Source organism: Copidosoma floridanum, unplaced genomic scaffold (genome assembly GCF_036245765.1).
Source record: "Copidosoma floridanum isolate Cflo_tuat_1 unplaced genomic scaffold, Cflo_Japanese_pri ptg000030l, whole genome shotgun sequence".
NCBI classification, from domain to species: domain Eukaryota; kingdom Metazoa; phylum Arthropoda; class Insecta; order Hymenoptera; family Encyrtidae; genus Copidosoma; species Copidosoma floridanum.
In genome coordinates, this window is record NW_028321907.1 from 7883563 (window position 1) to 7903270 (window position 19708).

Consider the following 19708-nt stretch of genomic DNA (forward strand, 5'->3'; position numbering starts at 1 on the left):
CAGAGCCGAGGTACGTACGTGCCAATGGGTTAAAGCTCTATGGTTTTTGCAAATGGATCTCATCCTTGTCATCATTTGCAAAAATAGATCTCCCAAGAATAAAACTTCAGACGTGAAAACAGATTATCACAGATTGTCATCCAACTGTAGAATAATGTTTCTAATATTAAGTATTAACAGCAGGACCTACGTAATTTTTTATACATTTTTCTATGTTCCAGATTTTTTAAAGCTTTTACTTTAGTTTGTTACAATTTTTCATTACGGTAGTATTGATAAGCTTAAGAAATTTTGAATTAAAATAAAACTTGTAGAATTTTTTTTTCAATTTGGGATGAATCTTAAAACTTTTATGATAAATGATATATAAATTCATCACATCTTCCAAACTTTTAAACTATATTAGTCATAATTATAGCCAGTTAGGACTTATTTGATCAAGTAAAATATGGTTACTTATATCATTCAATAGGTCATTAAACGTTTTTTTTTATATTTCTCTGGATTTTTTGCAATTGAAGTACTCCACTAGTCCGTTTTTTTTAATTCCGTTGTTTATTGTACCGTAACGTAAAACTTTAAAAATATTTTTAAAAAATTATAGTAAATTTTTTCAGCCGAAAATTACCCCAAAATTTTAATTGTTCTGAAATAAAAAAAAAAAAAAAAAAAAAAAAAAAAAACAATCGCTCATCAAATTTTAAATAAATAATGTAAATAAAACTTTACTAAATTAAAAAACGTCTTTTCTTAAATATTCTACAGTTTTTAATTTCCCGTGGACATTTCTCTCGATGTACAACCGTTCATCGTTGGGTTATCATGATAAATAAATGATAAATACTGCAGCATGAACATGTCTTATCGTTTTCCCAATCATTTGGTTACAAATATCTCTAAGAAAAAAATCACTTAGTCTTAGAAAATCTAATAAAAAATTAGAACATGTGTCGATCAAAGCAAAAATGTGAAAAATCAGTTTCATAAACAAAAAGTTCCAGGCTATAAATTCAACTATCGAATGGTTTCCTACACCAGTGTATCCCAATACTACACAAAAGTACAAAGAAAGAGCAGCAGGTAAATGCAATAGCATCGGTCCTTCCGCAATATACAGGTGTACATCCATATGCTAGTGATGAATACGAGAGGTATAGTTAGGAAATGAACGTCAATTTTAAATGTCTTCACAAAGCTTATGAATCAATTCACGGGAATTCGAGCCTTACTACATGTATGTATACGCCTGTACGTAGGAATATTCGCGTGAGTCAGGAATATACACTGAAGCCTGAAATCACAGTTATTAGATCAATCAACGGACGCGTTGTATCGGTATGAATATGATATTGTATATTGCTGGTATATTTCATCACTACACCGTCACTTTCTATATTACGCGAGAGCTGTAATGAAATTGACGACTGATAAGCATCGTTTCACTTCTTTTATTCGTGTTTGCGTTCATAATTGCGAAATGGTTGGTAAAAAGAATTTCTAATTGGTTTTCAATTTGTGAAAAAATAAGCTTCATTTTTATGTATCTTAAAGTCAATGAATTGGCATTTATTTGAGTAATAGTGTACAGTTTTTGGTGAAAAATTCAATGAAAGATCAGGAATGTCATATGAATGTAAATTTTTGCAAAACTTGAGATAATGATATTATTACAAAGAAAATTTTATCTGGAATTTCATAGCGATGCGTCATGACAATTATTATAACGTATTTATGCAGTAAAAGGTGCTCTTCTTTGTTATACATACTAAAAGTGGATCATGAAGTTACTTTTTTCTGCTCACGTCAAAACGTTTTAATAAAGACTTATGATTCCTGCTGTTTTCGACTTTTATTAATGAATTGGACACTTACACATTTTCTTTGCAAAATTATCATGTGAACTCTTTTAAAAAAATAAATAAATAAATAGATAAATAAATAAATAAATTAAAATTTTTTTAATGTAACAACAATAAGCTTGGAAATACATATAATAACGTTACAACATTGAAAAATTATAAGGATTACTATTTATTAACTATTTAAAAAAAAAATAATTGAAAAAATTATGATGATTACAAAACTAAACTTGTTTGAAAAATGTAAAAGAAATATTCTCACATTTATACAATTGAAAGCATCCGAAGAACTTGACATATGACTCATGTTTTATAAATAACACGTTCAAACACGTTACCGTATTTCTTTTTGTTATTTATTTATTTATTTTTTTTCTTATTCTTTCGTAAAATAAATTGATCCTTACTTTTTTTTTAATCACAAACTTTAAGCGTAAAACAAAAATGACTAGTTATCTGCACAAATGAATCGTAATAGTTTATTTCAGATCGTAAAGCTTTTCTGCCATTCAAGAGCTGATAATTAGATTTTCAACTCACACCCCACGACGAAGCACCCTTCACATAAGTCAGGAAGTATGAAGTAATATTGTGGGGAGGGGGACAACAAATTCAAAAAGGTTGTTTTCTCGAGTGCACTTGGATGAAAAGGTGCAAGAGTAGAGTCGGCCTGTTCTTCTCGGGTCTTTTCTTTATGAATAGAGAAAAGAGAGACCGAAAAAACGAACGAAAGCAGCATAAGTAACGAATAATCTCTCGTACGCATTAAAACACTTCATCAAAGTGCAAAAAACCACACTTTTGCAAATAAGAGAAAAAAACAACCCCTTCCATGACAGCAATGACAAAACACAAGTCTACGCGTACGGGAAAGAGCGAAAGGGTGTCCTGGCTTTTCACACGCGTTCCGAGGATTACGTGCTCGGGAGCTCCCCCTTGTGTTTTGAGTTGGCGTTCGAGAAAGAAAGAAAGAGTGAAATTCAAGCAGGTTGAATCAGAAAAGGATCTGCGCGAGGGAGGTGAGAGAGAAAAAGAGGAAGGTGAGAAGCTATCGATCGAAGTGGCGCGCGCGTACGCGTTGCTATACACGGACATAGAGCCCGGTTTCATGGGCTCTCGTGCATGAATGTATTGTTCATCTGTGTACGCAGGCAGTATTGCACAAGAGCGAAGAGGAGAGAAAAGCGGGCCACAGGAAGACGAAGACGATGGTTGGAGGTGGCTGCAGCTCTCTATAGTCATGGAGGAGCGTTGACCCGAGGATAGAAAGAGAGAGTAGTGCGTCTTTCTCTCTCTCTCTCTATCTCTCTATTGGGCTTCTTGCAAGTACCTGATCAAGTGAGAGGAAGAGAGAGCTCGACCTCAATGTCGACTTGCTGTACCCCCTACCCTCACCTCTCTCTCTCTCTCTGAAATGTTGTACTTTATACTGACCCCAATAAAACGGCTAACGCTGCAAATGCGTCCTCTGGCCAAGTTTATGCTTCCGCAAGTGGAGATAGGAGATGCTCTCGATCTTTGCATGCATACGAATTTTCTTTTGAGGATTTAAGCTTAAAAATATTTTCTCTCTTTAAAATTTCTTTGAAATAGATGTCTTTAAATTAAACGTTTCTAAAATATCTAAGAACTCAAAATGTTCTTTATTATGATTTACTAAGGGACACGAATTGCTAAGTTTGAAAAAAAAATTGTTTTATTATTTACTTATGCACTCAGCCGTGGAGTTTGGAACTACTGCGAGCGCTCCTGAAGCATTAGAGTGTGTTTCCTTACCCATGACCACGAAGCGTTTCGATGTGCTCTGGGTAGTACGAACAAACAAATCCAACATTAGACTATGATTAGGAAAATGAAAGAGAGCGAAAGTACGGTATCCTAAATAAATAAAGTTACAACTGAACGTAATAATTAAATGCTTAAAAAATAAAACACCATAACCTGCGTTTTTCTGACTCATGTTATTCAGACAAAACAGTTAAGTTTTCGGCTATTCGCCAGAATCATAATCTTTTATCAGTATTGCTGACCGCCCATCAGCATTGAATCTTTCATGTCCTCGTTTGATTTCTCCAATATTTCTCTTTCCATTATCTTTTTATGGTCTTATAAGAGTTCCTAAGATTCACTCTACTTTAAAGTCATAGATATAATATATCAGTTGTGACATGCTATTTCACGTGTCATTAGTCTTAGCTTACGATATTCCATGATTGTGCTAGCTTTCTAGTGTCTAATTACTTGAGGTTGGCTCAACTACAGCTAGAGTTTAACTAACTTTTTAATAGTAGTTCATATTGCCTCATGGATTAGAGATGTATTAAAAACTCCATAAAAGCCACTAGGCTAGACGTTGCATGAGAAAGGAGATAGATACAAACTATAAATTTAATTCGGAAAAAGAGAAACAATCAAGTAATAATTTTTGTTCATTTAACTTTTTAATAATAATTAAAAAGTTAAAAATTATTAAAAACCCTGAGAGTTCAAATCTTAATGATTTTGTCAAACATATATTAACAGCGTAATTAGCTTAACACATATACACAATAAGTCCAAATCATGTTCTTTTAAATTTATCGTTAATAAAAAATAAATATTTTCTTTTAAATTTAAACTTTGCATCTAACAATCTTAAACAAAATAAAACAGAAAATTTTAAAAATACCATTCTTTAGTTATTTTTTTTAGTACTTAATTAACAATTATTAGATAATAAGAAGTAATCATAACAAAGTATGTTTATATTTCAAACCGGTAAAAAACTATGTCTTTCTCTTATCTCAAATTCTTGTCTTGGATAAACACAAGTAGCAGCATAAGTGAACTTTTGTAAAGAATTTTTGAAGTACTTATTAGATAGTAAAAATTGTAACGCTTGGTTAGATAAAACTCTGTGATTTAAAATAAGAACCAGCGAACTACTCTCAGTCATCAAAAAAATTCTATGATGGTTTCACTGCTTTGAGATAAAAATCTTGTACGGATGGTTTCATGTACATATTTTTTACTTTATAAAATACTTTAATATAAGTTTCAATAATAATTGAAATCACTATGGATACTAAGCCAGAGAGACATTAGTAAAATTCATTTCAAACCAAAAGATTAAATTAAGCCCAAAATTTCAAAAAATGTTTTCATGTTATATTTCGTGATATCTAACAGTAAAAGTAATAAGAAAAATTAAAAAACAAAACTGATTATTCTCAACAAATAGAAAAAATAACATATCAATGAAAAAAAAACTACAAAAAATTTAATAAAATTATTTGGAGTTTTTAGAAATTTTTAACATTATTATAAAGTTTTTAACCATTTAAATATTATTTAAAAAATTTTTTAAATAATCCGAAAATAGTTTTATAAACTATTAAGAATTTATTTAAATAATTGTTATTAAAAACTACTAAAACACAATTTGAAAAATAATTTTACTAAATAACTAATAAATAATTCAAAAATAATTTTAAAATATTTTAAAAATAATGTAAGAAATTATTAAAAAATATTTAGAAAATAATTCGAAAAACTATTAAAAAATAATTTTAAAAATTATTGAAAACAATTTGAAAAATTATTAAAAAGTGGTTTAATAAATAATTGTAAAATGATTTATAAAATTATTTAAAAAACGATTTCAAAATTGTTCAAAAGTGTTTTTTTAGAAATTTTCAACACCATTGAAAAAAATTTAATTATTAGAAAACAATTGAAAACATTATTAAAAATAGTTTTAAAAATTATAAAAAAATTATTTAAAAAATTTTTTTAATGAAAAATCTTTAGAAAAATAAAATGGATTGAAAAGGAAAAAAAACATTCTACAAGCATATTTAACATTTTTAAGAAATCAATGAAAATGTATTGAACAGTAATGAAAGTTGTATTTATGTAAAATGAACAAATAATAATGTAAATCATTTGACATAAAATTTGATAATAATTACTTATTAACTGTCGGTGTGATAATTAAACTTTTTATCATGGATACAAATTTTAAAACTCTGCATTTTTATTACTGTTGTTTTTTTTCTTAATTACTCACATGCATTTAAGTCACGTTATAATCATCGTAATATTTAAAATATAAGTAGAAATTAAATAAATCTATTTAATTAGGTTATTAAATCACATAATTTAATACTTCATGATAATTTTTTATTACTTATCAGTCCAAATAACAACGAATACTAAATAAAAATTACGTTTTTATTTATGTGTCCCAGTTATTGGCATGTTGTCTTGTACTCATAGCACCATTTTTCTTACATTGATATTCTGTTATTCCTGGAAAGAGACATTTGAATATTCTGACAAATTTTACTTTCACTTTGAATACATGCTTGATAATAAACGTGCTTCAAAGATTTACAATAAAATTCTTCTTGTTAGTAGAGCTAGTGCTAAATAATATTTTTTCTAGCATTTCCTCAAAGAAAGACGTGTAATAATAAGCAGTTGAGAAATTTATGTACGCTGTTAATGTACTAAGAAAGTATGTAAGTATTTTATCAGCAGAAAAATAATTATTTGAAAACTGTTGAAGTTAATTAAATTTTCCTAAAAATGATGCGACGATTTTTACGCAATATGGAAATGAGACAAAAAAAAAGTATTATTTAATGGTTTTTTATAATTTTTTTGGTTTTTGTTTTTTAATTATAAATAATATTCAAAACCTATGAAAATAAAGACATCAAAAATAGAATACTTTAAGTTTTCTTGCATGCAACTGTTGTTAAACTGAAGTAATAATAGCTGACAGTACAGCTTATGAAAACAGTTGTTGTATACATAAAAAATCAGTCCATCTTTCGTTAACTTAGCTTCCCAAAACTGTTAAAGTATCCAAAATCACTAATATTATTGTTTACGGTGGAAAAGCTACCTTACAAATTGTTTATTATGTAATAAAATTACATTTACTTCTTCATAACTACAATAATAGACTTGAATTTATAAATAGGATGATAGACTCGCCTTACAGTTAATTAATAGATAAGACTGAAAAACTATTAATACGCGTTCAATATTTACCAGACAAATGAAATAATCCAACAAAATATTGGTTTTACATTTTATCATGGTTGTAGATATAAATAATTAAAATTATTATTATCCACTATTAGTACCAATTGTATAGAGTTTATAGAAAATAGTGTAAAAACTTAATATGAGTAAAACAGTTCTATTATGTGTTAAAGTAGCCCAAAAATCTGTAATAGTCGTATAAAAAAACTCCAGTCACAAAAAAAAAAAAAAAAAACCAGAGCAATGTAACAGCATGTGCTTAACAATACACATTTATACTATTCGATACTGCTTTTCCTGTTAAGGTAGTTTTACCTAGATTTTTCTCTAAATACTTTGTACTGTGTGAGATTCTTATTTGACTTTCTATAAAACTCTCAATAAACAATAAAACTTGTGACTTTTTGAATATAGTGAAATGTAGAAGATATAATGATTGTTTTACGATAAGAAAAATGATAAATTGTGCCCAAACAAGTTGTGTTTGGCATTTGAAGTGCTGCAATAATGTAGAAACTTTCTTACTCAATCATTAAAATTTATTCGATATAACAAATGAATATCTACACACTTAAATAAAGCATACTCATCACGTCATCATCCACTTACTGTAGTAGCAAATCATTTTAAAGGTAATGAAAGTGGAAATATTTTAATTTACTATGGGGTTGCTCTAACCTCAATATCTCCTCTATCCTATATCACCACCCCAGCGTGTATTGATTCTCTAAAGTGAAAGCATAATAAAAGTATCATGAAAAACAGCTAACCACTGATGACAAATCTTTTCTCATTATTCACACGTCCAAACAATCTCTCGTAGTATTCTCATTGTATGTATATTCAAACACATATGTAAAAGATCTCAACACAACTACACCGACTGATACGCTATGTTTTCCGTCTTTCTCGCACGTATTTGCAGTTCCAGCGACCCGCCCTGCAAGATCGAGATTTAATTTTGAGAGAAGCACAAATATAAGTGCAATTTTAAGGAGAAATTTAGTTACATATCCTTTTTAGGCACAATACTTATATGTCTAGCAATAATATGATTAAAAGGATAAAATAGCAGAAGACTAAGGAATCCACCCACCTTGCCAAAGGACCACTTCTCTTGGCGCGCTGGCCAAGTATCTTCTCGACGACGGCTACGTTGCCGTTCCTCGCTGCTTCGAGGAGCTCCTGGTCCTTGCCCATGGCCCATTTAAATCATCCCCCTAAACCTCGTCAGCTATCAACACGAGTAATGCATCATTATGTACATGACGTGATCAGGGTTGAATATACTCCTACTCCCTTCCAAGCAACCCCCTTGATTCTTCAGGTGTGTAGTGGTAGTAGCAGTACAGAAACAGTCTGCAGTTACTCGTCTCTTCACAGTAGTTCATGATTGTAGTATAGAAATAAGCACACGACACAATTTCACGCACTTATAAAACACGCACTTGGTTACGATTAGGATTTCGTGTGTATTATCCCACATTTGTTTTTAATCACTGATTAGGAATAGCTGCAGGCTAGGGGTCTGCGACCGTATTTTACTACGCGATTTACTCGAGCTGGCGAGTTTCATTGATCGGAGCGAGGCCATCTTTGGCAGCTTCGGACTGACTGAGGCGACGCCAGCCGCTGCCTCCTCGTACTATTGCCATGGTAAATACTTGCACTGTACCATAAATCCATACACTTCGTCATTTACGTCGTATGCGACATGTATTTAAAAGTCCCTCGCTATAGTTTTGAGTAGTTTCATTTCGCACACTCTGTGTCAAGTCTAAATATACTCTAGTACCTACAAGTGGGCACCCTTTCGTGCGGCAACCAGCTATCATATGCTTGTAGGATAATGATAAAATCTCTGGAGCTGTGACATTTTTTTATTATTCGGGGATTCCCAGGATATGTTTAAGTATTTACAGGTACACAGATATAATGTACGCTTGTGAGCTTGATATATTCTGATGTTTTCTAAAATATACATACTTTTGATTGCTACAGTGCTAAATGTACACAAGAACATATATACACTTTTTTGTCAGGATTGTAAAATTACGAACTTGCAACTTCGGTAATGAAAAAAGAAAAGTATTAGATTCCTCATTTCAACATCTTATCTATAAAAAGCAAATACCGTAATAAGTGCCAAGTGTGAATCTATTCTAAATAATAGGAGTATGTTGTCAGAAAACTTGTAAACAAAATTAATATTAAAAAATATTTATGACGAACATTACAAATGAAAAACAGAAAGATATTTAATACAGTGGTTCGTATGTAAGAATAAGTATCAAAATTAAAAAGAAAATTCGAGAGTATATTATGATTGTGACAAGTCAAATTGTTGTCACCATAGATAAGTTATCATAAATTAAAAAAAAATTAATAATTTAAAATAATAACAAGTATAAGACTTTTAAATATGACTTAGAATAACAAAATTACTAAGAAATTAACTTATATAACATTTTTCCAATACAAATTTTTGTTGTACAAAGAGAATTAAAAACCCTCTAGAATTACCTTTTTGAAAAAATAAAAAAATTTAAATTTCAATACAAGAATATTCTGGGCTATTTTTTAGGCAAAAATTTGCTTAAACCAAAACTACTTCAGATATCAAAATATAGGCAGACGATGCATTTTGCATTTTTTTAAAAGTTCATAAAATACTACGATTATTGTTAGATTTTATTAAAAGTCTTAATTGTAACATGACTTTCATAATTTAAAAAGAAGAAAATAATATTGAAGTAACAAAGTTTTTATAAAAATTTTTGTCAGAAAATTTATACAAAAACTTTGATGTTTCAAAAATGAGAAGAAGTTATACTTGTGAACAAATTGATGAAAAAGTTTTTAAATTTTTATAGATGTACAATACATAAGTATTACAAATGCTTTAAATTATATAGTTCGTAGTACTCTTTGTTCTTATTTTTTTTTTTTGCACATCTATCTACATTCTTTGTATTAATTTTTTCGGTAGCTCCACTCAACTACCACAGTTTGAAATGCGCGCGCATTTTGTTTTGTATCAGCTGTACGAGCTGTACTACAGCGTACAGATGCACTGTACTATGTTGAGCTCAGATCTCAAGAACACAGTATCACATACCGTCATCGATGTTGTTACACCACCAATACCATTGGTAACAACGTAAATGTATACACTGATCATTTTAAAAATTCTAGCACATTTAAAACGCAATAGAAAATGATTCGAAAGTGCCCTGTGATTGTGTTCGTGTTTATTTTTCTTTTAGTATTTTTTTCTAGTGCACTAGAACTTCCATCGTCGATTCTCCAGGTGTCAGGTAAACAATCAGATAACCTTTAAATGCTTATGATTGTTTTTATTCTGTTTTGTACTGTTTATTTTGAATTTTATAATAATACATATCATTTTTATACTAGTGCATGGAACCTATAATTAACTTAGTAAGGAGTCGGTGCATTTTTTGGTCTATTATTGCTAACTTTAATGTATACTAAATTTGTATTTTCAAACTCCATCAGAATTCTATATTTATACTGCCTCAAAAACTTCAAATAAAATTGTAAATTTTAACAAATTTTTATAAATATTTATACTGCAACAATTATTTTGTTTAAACTACAATTTTTTGTAGATACTGAGAAGTTAGAAGTATAACTAATGAATAAAAAATATCATAACTTTTCGGCCTTAAATTTGGAACTCTCAAAAATATTTAAAAATAAAAATCTACTATTCTGATAATATCTCCCATCTTACATTATTTTTCGATCGACTAAAGATATAAGCTTATCTTGTTTGTTGGATGAGCAACTGAATATATATTGATAATATTTCCATTTCAGATGGGAATGTGATAAACATTTCTTTAACCACATACAATAAATCAGATGAGGAGAATCAGGCATTTACGCAATTGGTACATATAGATAAAAGTGCCAACTTTAACATTGAAGTTAACGACATACCTCCTGAAGTGGATTTTATTATAGTACAAATTCATTCTTATATGTACCATATTTCTATATCTTCTTCTAAGAAAGCAATAAATGAAGACCCAAGTCATTTTGTCACTGGTACAAACATTGGTATTTTTGTGGAATTGAATAAGACTAAAACGTCCTCAGTTTATGTCATAAATGAAAATAATGTTCAAGTTCAAGGTCTTGTAGCTATAGTAGCATATAGCAATTATGGTAAGTATTTTCTCTTTTAAAATAATTTTTAATCAAACAGTAGAACACTACATTTAAATACATTTAAAATAAAATTTAAAAATTGCTTTGAGAAATAAACTGCACAGTATGGTGTGTGCATTGGACAACGTTTGAAACTGATAACTAACGAATTCAAAAAATGGCTAAATATGAGCAGATCTATTTCTAAACAACTTGTCTTTATAATCCAACATGATTTGTATCTTGTATAGATAAATAAGTAACAAATAGTTTCAAGATTAATTAAAATCTAATTTTTTTAGTTGACATTTTTTTAACTTGGAGGAAAATAATTCTATCACAAAAAAATTAATACTTTAGGGCATTAAGGTACTTATTAAGATATGTATAAATTCAAGATTCAATTAAAAAGAATTTAAAAATAGTATAACAAAGTTTAAAACTTGTAAAAATCTTATAAAGGGAGTAATAATTTTTCATCACGATAAGAAAATAAACAAATATAGAATGGAAAATATTTTATCAATATTTTATAACGGCTATAACTGCAGAAAATAACTATAGATACAAGAACAGTTAACGACTTTTTAATGTTAATTGCAAAAAGAAGTTTAAAATCAAGTAATCATCAGGAAGCAAGTAAATTAGTATAAGAACTTTTTAAAATCTTGGAAATTCTAACTCACTTATGAAACTGTTATGGACAACATATAAGATGATTTAACATTTGAGAACTTTTGGTATAAATATTTTTTACTCAAAAATATTAAACATCGGAGTACGATACTCTTTACATTATCTTCACGCAACAACAATGTCCCAAATTTCAAATAATCTGTACATACTTAACAAATCCAAAATTGCCTACTATTCTTCCGAAATACTCAGCCTTGTTCCTCTGAGATAATCCTTTCCTTTACCTTAAATATTCTGTAATTTCGATAGGTTAAAAATGACTACTTATGAGCTATTATATCTTTATCCAAATATAAAAACCATACGATTTTTCATAAATTTTTATCAACAAAAAAGTATTAAACAAAGCTTTAATAATAATGATTCAATAATTAAAAAAATGTATCTTCAGCTAATTTTTGGGGCAATTAATTAAATCATTCTTAGCTCTGTGCTTATATAATATTTGTAAATACCTCTTTAATTATTATTTAGTAAAATGTTCATAATATTAAATGAATATTAACAGAACGTGCTTACTGTATTTTTTTCGCAGTTAATTTTTTTAAATAAAATTTTCTAAGACTGTAAACCGAGCACAGAAGTTTCATTATTGAAAAGATAGCGTAACAGTACTAGCTTCATTAAAAATAAAACTAATTTCAGTATCATCTTCTGCTAAACCAATGTCAAAAGCCAAAAACTTTGTTAATTTTTTTGAAGAAACGATGTGCAATCTACCTATTGCAGTATTTTTCATCACATTTCTTCTGAGTTTCAAGTTTATTATTAAAAATATCTTGAGATGTTATAATATCTATAACTATAATATAGTGTTGAAATTTTATGCCAATTAATTAGGCTTTTATGCCTATTGCATTATTATTTTGAAAGAAAAATATTAGAAAAATAATTTATTATTTATTTTATTTTTTATGTAATAATTATTTTACTGTCATATTGGGGGTTTGAAGCTCAACTAATTTATAAATATATAAAATACTTATTTAGGTATACACTAATAAATGTGAGGATGAATTAAAAATTTCGTTAAAATATCACTAATATTTATACGCACATATAGAGGTAGAGTAGCAAACTTGAATGGAGATATTAGTATATGCTTAGTAGGAGATCCAGCGATGAATACAAAAATATTGAAATACATTAACAAAGGTATGAATACATAAAGTAACAACTTCAAAAAGACACAAACATAAAGATGGACTTTAAGTTCTAGAAAATAATATTGGAAAATTTAAAATAAAAGTTGTATGCATAGATACACAGAGATAATTAATTATACATAAAAGGCATTGCAAGTCCTAAAAAATAATAAGGAGAAATGGAGATAAAAAAAATTCTAATGCAATCAAATCAAAGAAACTCATACTAAATATAGAGACAAAGAGAAAGAGATGTTAAGATTCGCTAAACAGACTCAGTAGGAAGAGTGATAACAACCAAAAAGATACTTTTTTCAAGTCTTGCTCAAATTTATTGATGGTTTCACAAAGGCTAGAAAATTCAGATACATAGTGATGAGGTCAGATATAACGGCAGCGTTATAAATTATAATCATAAAATAAAAAATTTTGAGCCAAGGTTACTAATAGTAAAGGAAAAAATGGTTAATAGTATAAACCAATAGACAAAGCTAAAAATCATTGTATACAAAAAAAATACACACAAGTTACTCATAAACAAAAAAAAGAAAAAAAGAGGCAGATGTAGATTTTTTCCATGCATACAAAAGATTATCTGACAATACAGAAAAACCAATTTTAAACAAAGCGGAATCAGCATAAAATTTTATGAGATGATTTAAAATCTTATATTACACAGTGAATTAAATTTTTTCTAAAAAATAATTCTTTATTATTTAAAAGAAAAGACAAGTTTTTTTTTTTTAATTGGTATTATTCAATTAAGTATATTAAACAAATGAAATTATACATTGTAAAAAAATTTTATATTATATTTTTTGAGTAACATTGATAAATGTGAATGAAAAAATATTCCTTACAATTTTTATTCAGTGTTGAATATCTATTATGTGATATGTAGCACATTTTTTTTAATGTAAACTCCAGGACTTAGAAAAATTTAGAGGGTTGGTAAGGGGAACGGACAAGGAGCCAATTCCCACTATTTTATGTATAGTCATTTACTTGAATTTATTTTTTATTTAACCTAAACGTTTTCTATTCTGTTTCAAATAAATTTTTTTTATATCTACTATTTATTTCTATTGTTAAGAATTGTTCATCTGTATTTCCAACTTTGTATCCCCTTGTGCTAATCTTTGCTTTTATATTCTTATTTTTTAGTACTATTCCTCTATCTGTTTTTTATTTTTTTAAATCTCTGGTTATTTGTTATTTTTACTCGTAATATCAGTCTACAGCTTTATAAATATCTTCAAAGCCTTTATCACGGTATCACTGTCTCTACTGAACCATGTTAAGTGTGCCATATTAAGTATGGTTAAATAGTTTACGAATATAAGATTCTCGGTCAATATATTATTACTCCCTTCAACTCGTACCTCTAAGAAATGTTTTTTGTATGAACTCATTTAAACCGTTTTCCAGGAGTCCAAAAGCCATATAAAATATAATGTACCCCCCCCCTCATTGCAGTGTAAATAATTGTTTTATAATATTTTAGGCGATTTTTCATTTGAGCCGATATCATGTACAAGTACAACGCATAAGTGCGGATCTAAATAGATTAGTATTATTTTAAAATAACTATAAAAAAAATTTTTAAAAGTTGTATCCAAACTAATAGACTGCCAAAAAACATATCATACTTCATAACTGAAAATGTTTTTAAAATTTTCAAGCAAAAGTAAAATTAAGTAACCCCAAATTTTATTAGCATTATTACCACCACGAAATTGTTACTTACGAGTTTTTAAATAAAAAAAAAAAGATTATCGATAGCATAGAATAACTTTGACTCTTCAGCTCCTTATCCGGGTGGATGCAACATGGAATTCGATGTCAAGGTCTCACCTTTTCAAAAACTGGCGTATGATGATGCAACGATAACTGTCGATGCACAGCCAGCTTCTATGCCCAAAATTGACTCCTACCAGCCACTTTGTGAAAGATATCCATTGGGCCACGATGCCTATCGCATGTACATGCCTGAACAAGACCCGAGCAACGAGACTTATTTCATGGCAATCGCAAACATGCTAACAGTGCGAGACATCGAAAATAATGCCGATTTCGTAAGTTGTGCACTTTCTTGAATAATACAGTTTCCCCAACCATTATTTCTCTAGTTCACGAAACAGAATAAAAAAATTTACATAATAAAAAAAAAAAAAAAAAAAAAAACTCAAGTAAGACTTTTCCGGCGCTCTTTTTTTCAGATACCGCAGTCACTGTACGGATCCAAAATGAGGCGCGTGTATAGCTTGTACCCCGGAACCGGATCCGTTTACGGGATGATAGCACGTTTCACTAATCACTCTTCCGCTTACGTTCCGATCGTTACGTACGGCTGCGACCCTACGTCATGGTCTGATTCATGCACAGTTCTGAGTACGATCAGCATCACTTAAATACATCATCCTCACTTCCTCGTTCCTGACAAAGAGTTCAGACTTTTTCTACATCAATGACGCAGTAAAATCGATGCAATTGAAAAAAAAGAAATAATAATAATTTTAGTAATAATCCACGACTGCATCGTCGATGGTAATTTTTTGATGATTCAAACAGGTTATAATAATGCCGATGCATTTGTTTATTTTAGAAACACCGTTTTCTAAAGTCATGTGCGCTCTGGGCATTTTCTTGGGCTGTCTCGTAGCAGTGCGTGGCCACTCGCACTTTAAAATATCCATGTTTCTCATAGTTACAATACTCGGTGGATGTATTGGCTACACAATAGGAACTATCAGTGGAACTTTCGATGTCGAAGGTTATTATACCTAAATTGTGAAACCTTTTTTTTTCTTATTACCATACAAAAAAAAAAAAAAAAAAAAAAGAAAAAAAAAGGAAAAAGGAAAAAAATTAAGAGAAACCGATAAGATCAGAGACTTTCGTTTCAGGTACAATCATAGCAGCCATAGGTTTTGGGGTATTCGCCGGCCTAATTTGGCTGCTACTGTGGCTGACCTTCACCAGTCCGATGCCATCTCTAATCCTCTCAAGTCTGACACTCGGCTCTTTCTTCTTCTGCCTCTTCTACTTCACAATTCCAGGTATAACGCGCGGAAGGAAACGACGCACCAAATACGTTCGAGAAGAGCCGGACGAGAAAGAAAGAACATTTCCATTCGAACAAGCACGCTTTCGAGAGTCGTCCGACTTCCTTCTCCCACCACTCCCCTACCCCCTCGTCTGGAGAAAAATCGGCAAGAGAAATAAGGAAGGGAGAGCGAGAGAGAGAGCAGAGGAGGACCGCGTTGCAAATTATAGGAAAATAATGAAAGCTGGCTTAAAATGTGGCTGAGCCCTCGATGCCCGCACAGGCCCGAAGCTAGAGCAGCCCAGAGTTTGGCGAAGGGATGAAGAAGCCCCCCCCCCAGCACTGCTATTCCATCAATGCTGCTCGCTCATGCGGAAACTCGGGATCCCCTCTCTCTCTATCTCCCGCCTTTCTCACCATAACGTCGCTCCAACCGTCTCCCTTGTCTCGCGGCCACCCTCGCCGATCTCCACTCGTACCCCTAACGCGCGTACGTACGTCTGTACGCGCGTGTAATCGCATGTGCCGTCGTAGCGGTACAGTCCCACGGACGACTAACCGGCTTGCCTATCGTCCCCTTGCCGCCCATACTACTCGCATTTACCTAATTGTGTCTCCAGTATTTATTTAGTGGCTGTTTGCTACGTTGCGAGCCCCAGTGCGTATGACTGCGTAAGAATTACCCAAAAATATGATCAATCTGCCGAGCCGGTGGACATGCCGGCCGGCTGGTCTGTCGATGCTCGCGCCCTTATGTGCCCTTCTCTCTTTTTTCCTCCGTTACTTGGCAATGAGTGTATTTCATCCTAAACTGCGAGCGGAGCAGATTGCCCGAAAGCGCGTAATTTATTCACTTATCGTAAATCTCGTGGTGCCTGAGAGTAATTTGTCGATCGGGCAACAACGCGATTCATCCTGCTTCTCTTTTCTACCGTTCCAGCTGGATTTCTGTACCTCGAGGTCGACGCCTACTTTTGGATGCTGTACGCGTCCTTCGTGACAACCACGTTCATGGCAATTAGCCTGATACCACTTTTCGGCAACATATTTTGCTTCACACTCGTCGGTTCTTACGCAACGGTTTTTGCTATCGACCACTTCAGCGGATCTAACCTCAAATATTTGGTTATAAATGGCTTGAGGCGCGCCACCATACCGAACTTTGGGCTCGCCGTCGTTGAGCCTCCCTACCAAGGCAGAGGTATAAAACACCCGCTTGATTAACGATTCCCAGCTCCGATACACATATTAATACTTTTGTAGATGTGCTGCTTACCTTTCTATGGGCATTCCTCGTGATCATTGGACTGTACAAACAGTGCGCGGCCAGCTGGAATCGAGCACCTTTTCCACCGTCACCGGCATATGTCAGCCCCGGGAACGAACGAACGCCGCTCTTGCCAGAACAAAGATACCAGATCTGACGTCAGTTCGATAACGATGGCTCGCACCATTGATACTATTATTTTTGAGGAGGTTACGTCAATTGTGGTATATACTTACTTTTCATGTACCAATGTTTTGTATAGATATACGACGATTTTTGAATCGTGACTCTCCGATGATGCACATATGTGACCAAGTCGAGGTATATTCTTTGTTGTACAGGTTAAATTTGAGGTTATGCACGTGTTATCACCGTGTAATTTCGTAAGTGAGAGAATGTTTTTATGAGCTTTTGATATGTTTGTATTTTTTTTGAAAGTCTGATTAATAAATATAGATTTTTATCAAAAAAAATTTTTTATAAAGAGACACATTAAATGAAAAAAAAAATTTGGGGAAAAGTTATGGGAGTAAAGGAATCTAGACCAGTTTACGTGAGAAAATTCCAATAACGTTTATTTTAATTTCAATTTTTACCTCCTCGTTCAAGTCAGCGCAAATTGTTACAATATTTTCGCAACTCGCCAAATCCACACATTTACACAACACACCTTATACTCACGCACACTTAACCTATATAATTTTCAACTCACACATCGTACACATTGGGTTTCTTTCTCTCACCATACAATCGTTGCGATATATGTAGAATCGCCCCTCGGAAAATGAAATAACATTTATTGTTGACACCTAACGATATTGGTTTGCCCTTTTGTTTCTTTGCGTTTATTTTTGTTATTTTCTGTCTCATCTAGTGGCTACTACTTACAATCTTAAAAGGTAATCACAGCAACAATATTATTCTCATTATTCACAACACTTACATTTTTGGATTACTGTCGCGATATTACAATAATATGTATTTATATATATTTATATTTATATATATTTTTTCTCATTTCGTTAAATTCAGTTTACTTAAACTTTTACACGGTGGACTCTTTTTTTCTTTTTGTTTTTCTTTTTTTTTTTTGTTTCTTATGATTGGGGAATGAAGTATACATTGGGACGTCGAGTCGCCGAACGTCAAGCAGCGTTATATGTATGTATCACGCAGTACATAATATGTCATATGATCGCACATTTTCGAACGAATTATCACCATCAAAGGAGTACACGATGGATTGACATTTCGTTACATGTACAATAATTTGGTTTTTTCGCAGGTGTATGTATCGTATAAAAAGAGTTTACGAATAAAACAACGAATGATTCTATACAATATCATGCTCCGTTCGACACAAAACAATGTCGAATGCAACGAATTTTCGAGTGTTACAAACAAATATTTCGCAAACACATGAAAAACAAAATTAACGATCGCCAAACACCTCCTGGTCGAAAATAAGCATAAAGTCTCGTTGGGGAAAAAAAAAACTTGCTCCGTGGGATGAAAATCGACCATGGATACCCTAAAACAAGCGATAATTATTCCAACAGGACTCGCCATGGCGTTACACAAACAATCGGCCCTCGCGCTTCATTAGGACCGAACAATCGGAGCACCCTTCGAGCAATCGACGAGCAAACGAAAAACAAGAAAAAAAAAAAAAAAAAAAAAAAAAAAAAAAAAAAAAAAAGTGAAAAGCGCAAAGCACCCCCTGCCACGGCACGACACACAATAATCGAACGCTATGCCGTTGAGGCGCAACAAATCGCATTTCTCGCGTAATAAAAACGAAACGCGGGACGAGCTCAACCGAAGGAGAAGCACACCGAGCAAGCGAGAGGAAGAACCGCTGCTGGCGACGTCTGCGAATAATGCACAATAAAGCGAACGACGGGAGGGAAAACACTCGCCTGCTCTCGCTCTACCTTTTCTAATTATCACGGCTAACGAGACGCGTGCGCGGGCGCGAACTTTGACACTTTCCCCCTCTGCGAACTCGCGTCTTTCCGTCGCACCCCTTCCCACCCTCTTTCCACAACGAGATTATAAATGCTCTTGTCTCGCCGTGTCATCATCGTTGAAATTTGTTTGCGCTTCCAAAGGTAGAATCGTACATCATCCCGCGCAAAGCGTTGCAAACGATCGTACGGCACCTTTTGTCGCTCGTCAAATTTACACGCATATTCTTGTTACACTCGATAACTTAAAAATACATACATCAAATTATCGTCATTTGCCGACACATGATTAATCTACTATGGCGTTTGAGATTGCACGGGGTCGTCGACAACGCCGACGATTGTTACGCTTTTTACGCCTCGAGGTCGGCTCATCGTGAGAGCTGAGTCGTATAAAAATTCTTTATACATTTGAACGTATTCGTAAAAAAAAAAAAAAAAATAAAATTTATGCTCTGCCTATATCATTTATATTTCGTTCGGTGGTGAAGGGATTGGGGGTTGGTGACACTCTGCTT

The 19708-nt window shown here is 31.9% G+C and overlaps 2 protein-coding genes across 3 annotated transcripts in view; one reads left to right on the top strand and one right to left on the bottom strand.

The window, feature by feature from the left end:
• LOC106647610 (ankyrin repeat and sterile alpha motif domain-containing protein 1B) overlaps window positions 1-8486 on the bottom strand; it is an 83169-nt gene extending 74683 nt beyond the window's left edge. For both annotated transcript variants that reach the window (XM_089596604.1, XM_089596605.1), the window contains exon 1: window positions 7990-8486. In XM_089596604.1, the coding sequence (XP_089452730.1) occupies window positions 7990-8093 (104 nt within the window). In that variant the 5' untranslated portion in view covers window positions 8094-8486. The remainder of the gene's footprint in view (window positions 1-7989) is intronic.
• Window positions 8487-10025: 1539 nt separating this feature from the next.
• LOC106640306 (transmembrane 7 superfamily member 3) lies at window positions 10026-17785 on the top strand. The gene is made up of 8 exons (XM_089596608.1): window positions 10026-10210; window positions 10737-11087; window positions 14717-14985; window positions 15130-15301; window positions 15516-15683; window positions 15817-15969; window positions 16897-17157; window positions 17220-17785. The coding sequence occupies exons 1-8, from the start codon at window positions 10111-10113 to the stop codon at window positions 17378-17380; spliced, it is 1635 nt and encodes a 544-aa protein (XP_089452734.1). The 5' UTR covers window positions 10026-10110; the 3' UTR covers window positions 17381-17785.
• Window positions 17786-19708: the final 1923 nt, after the last annotated feature.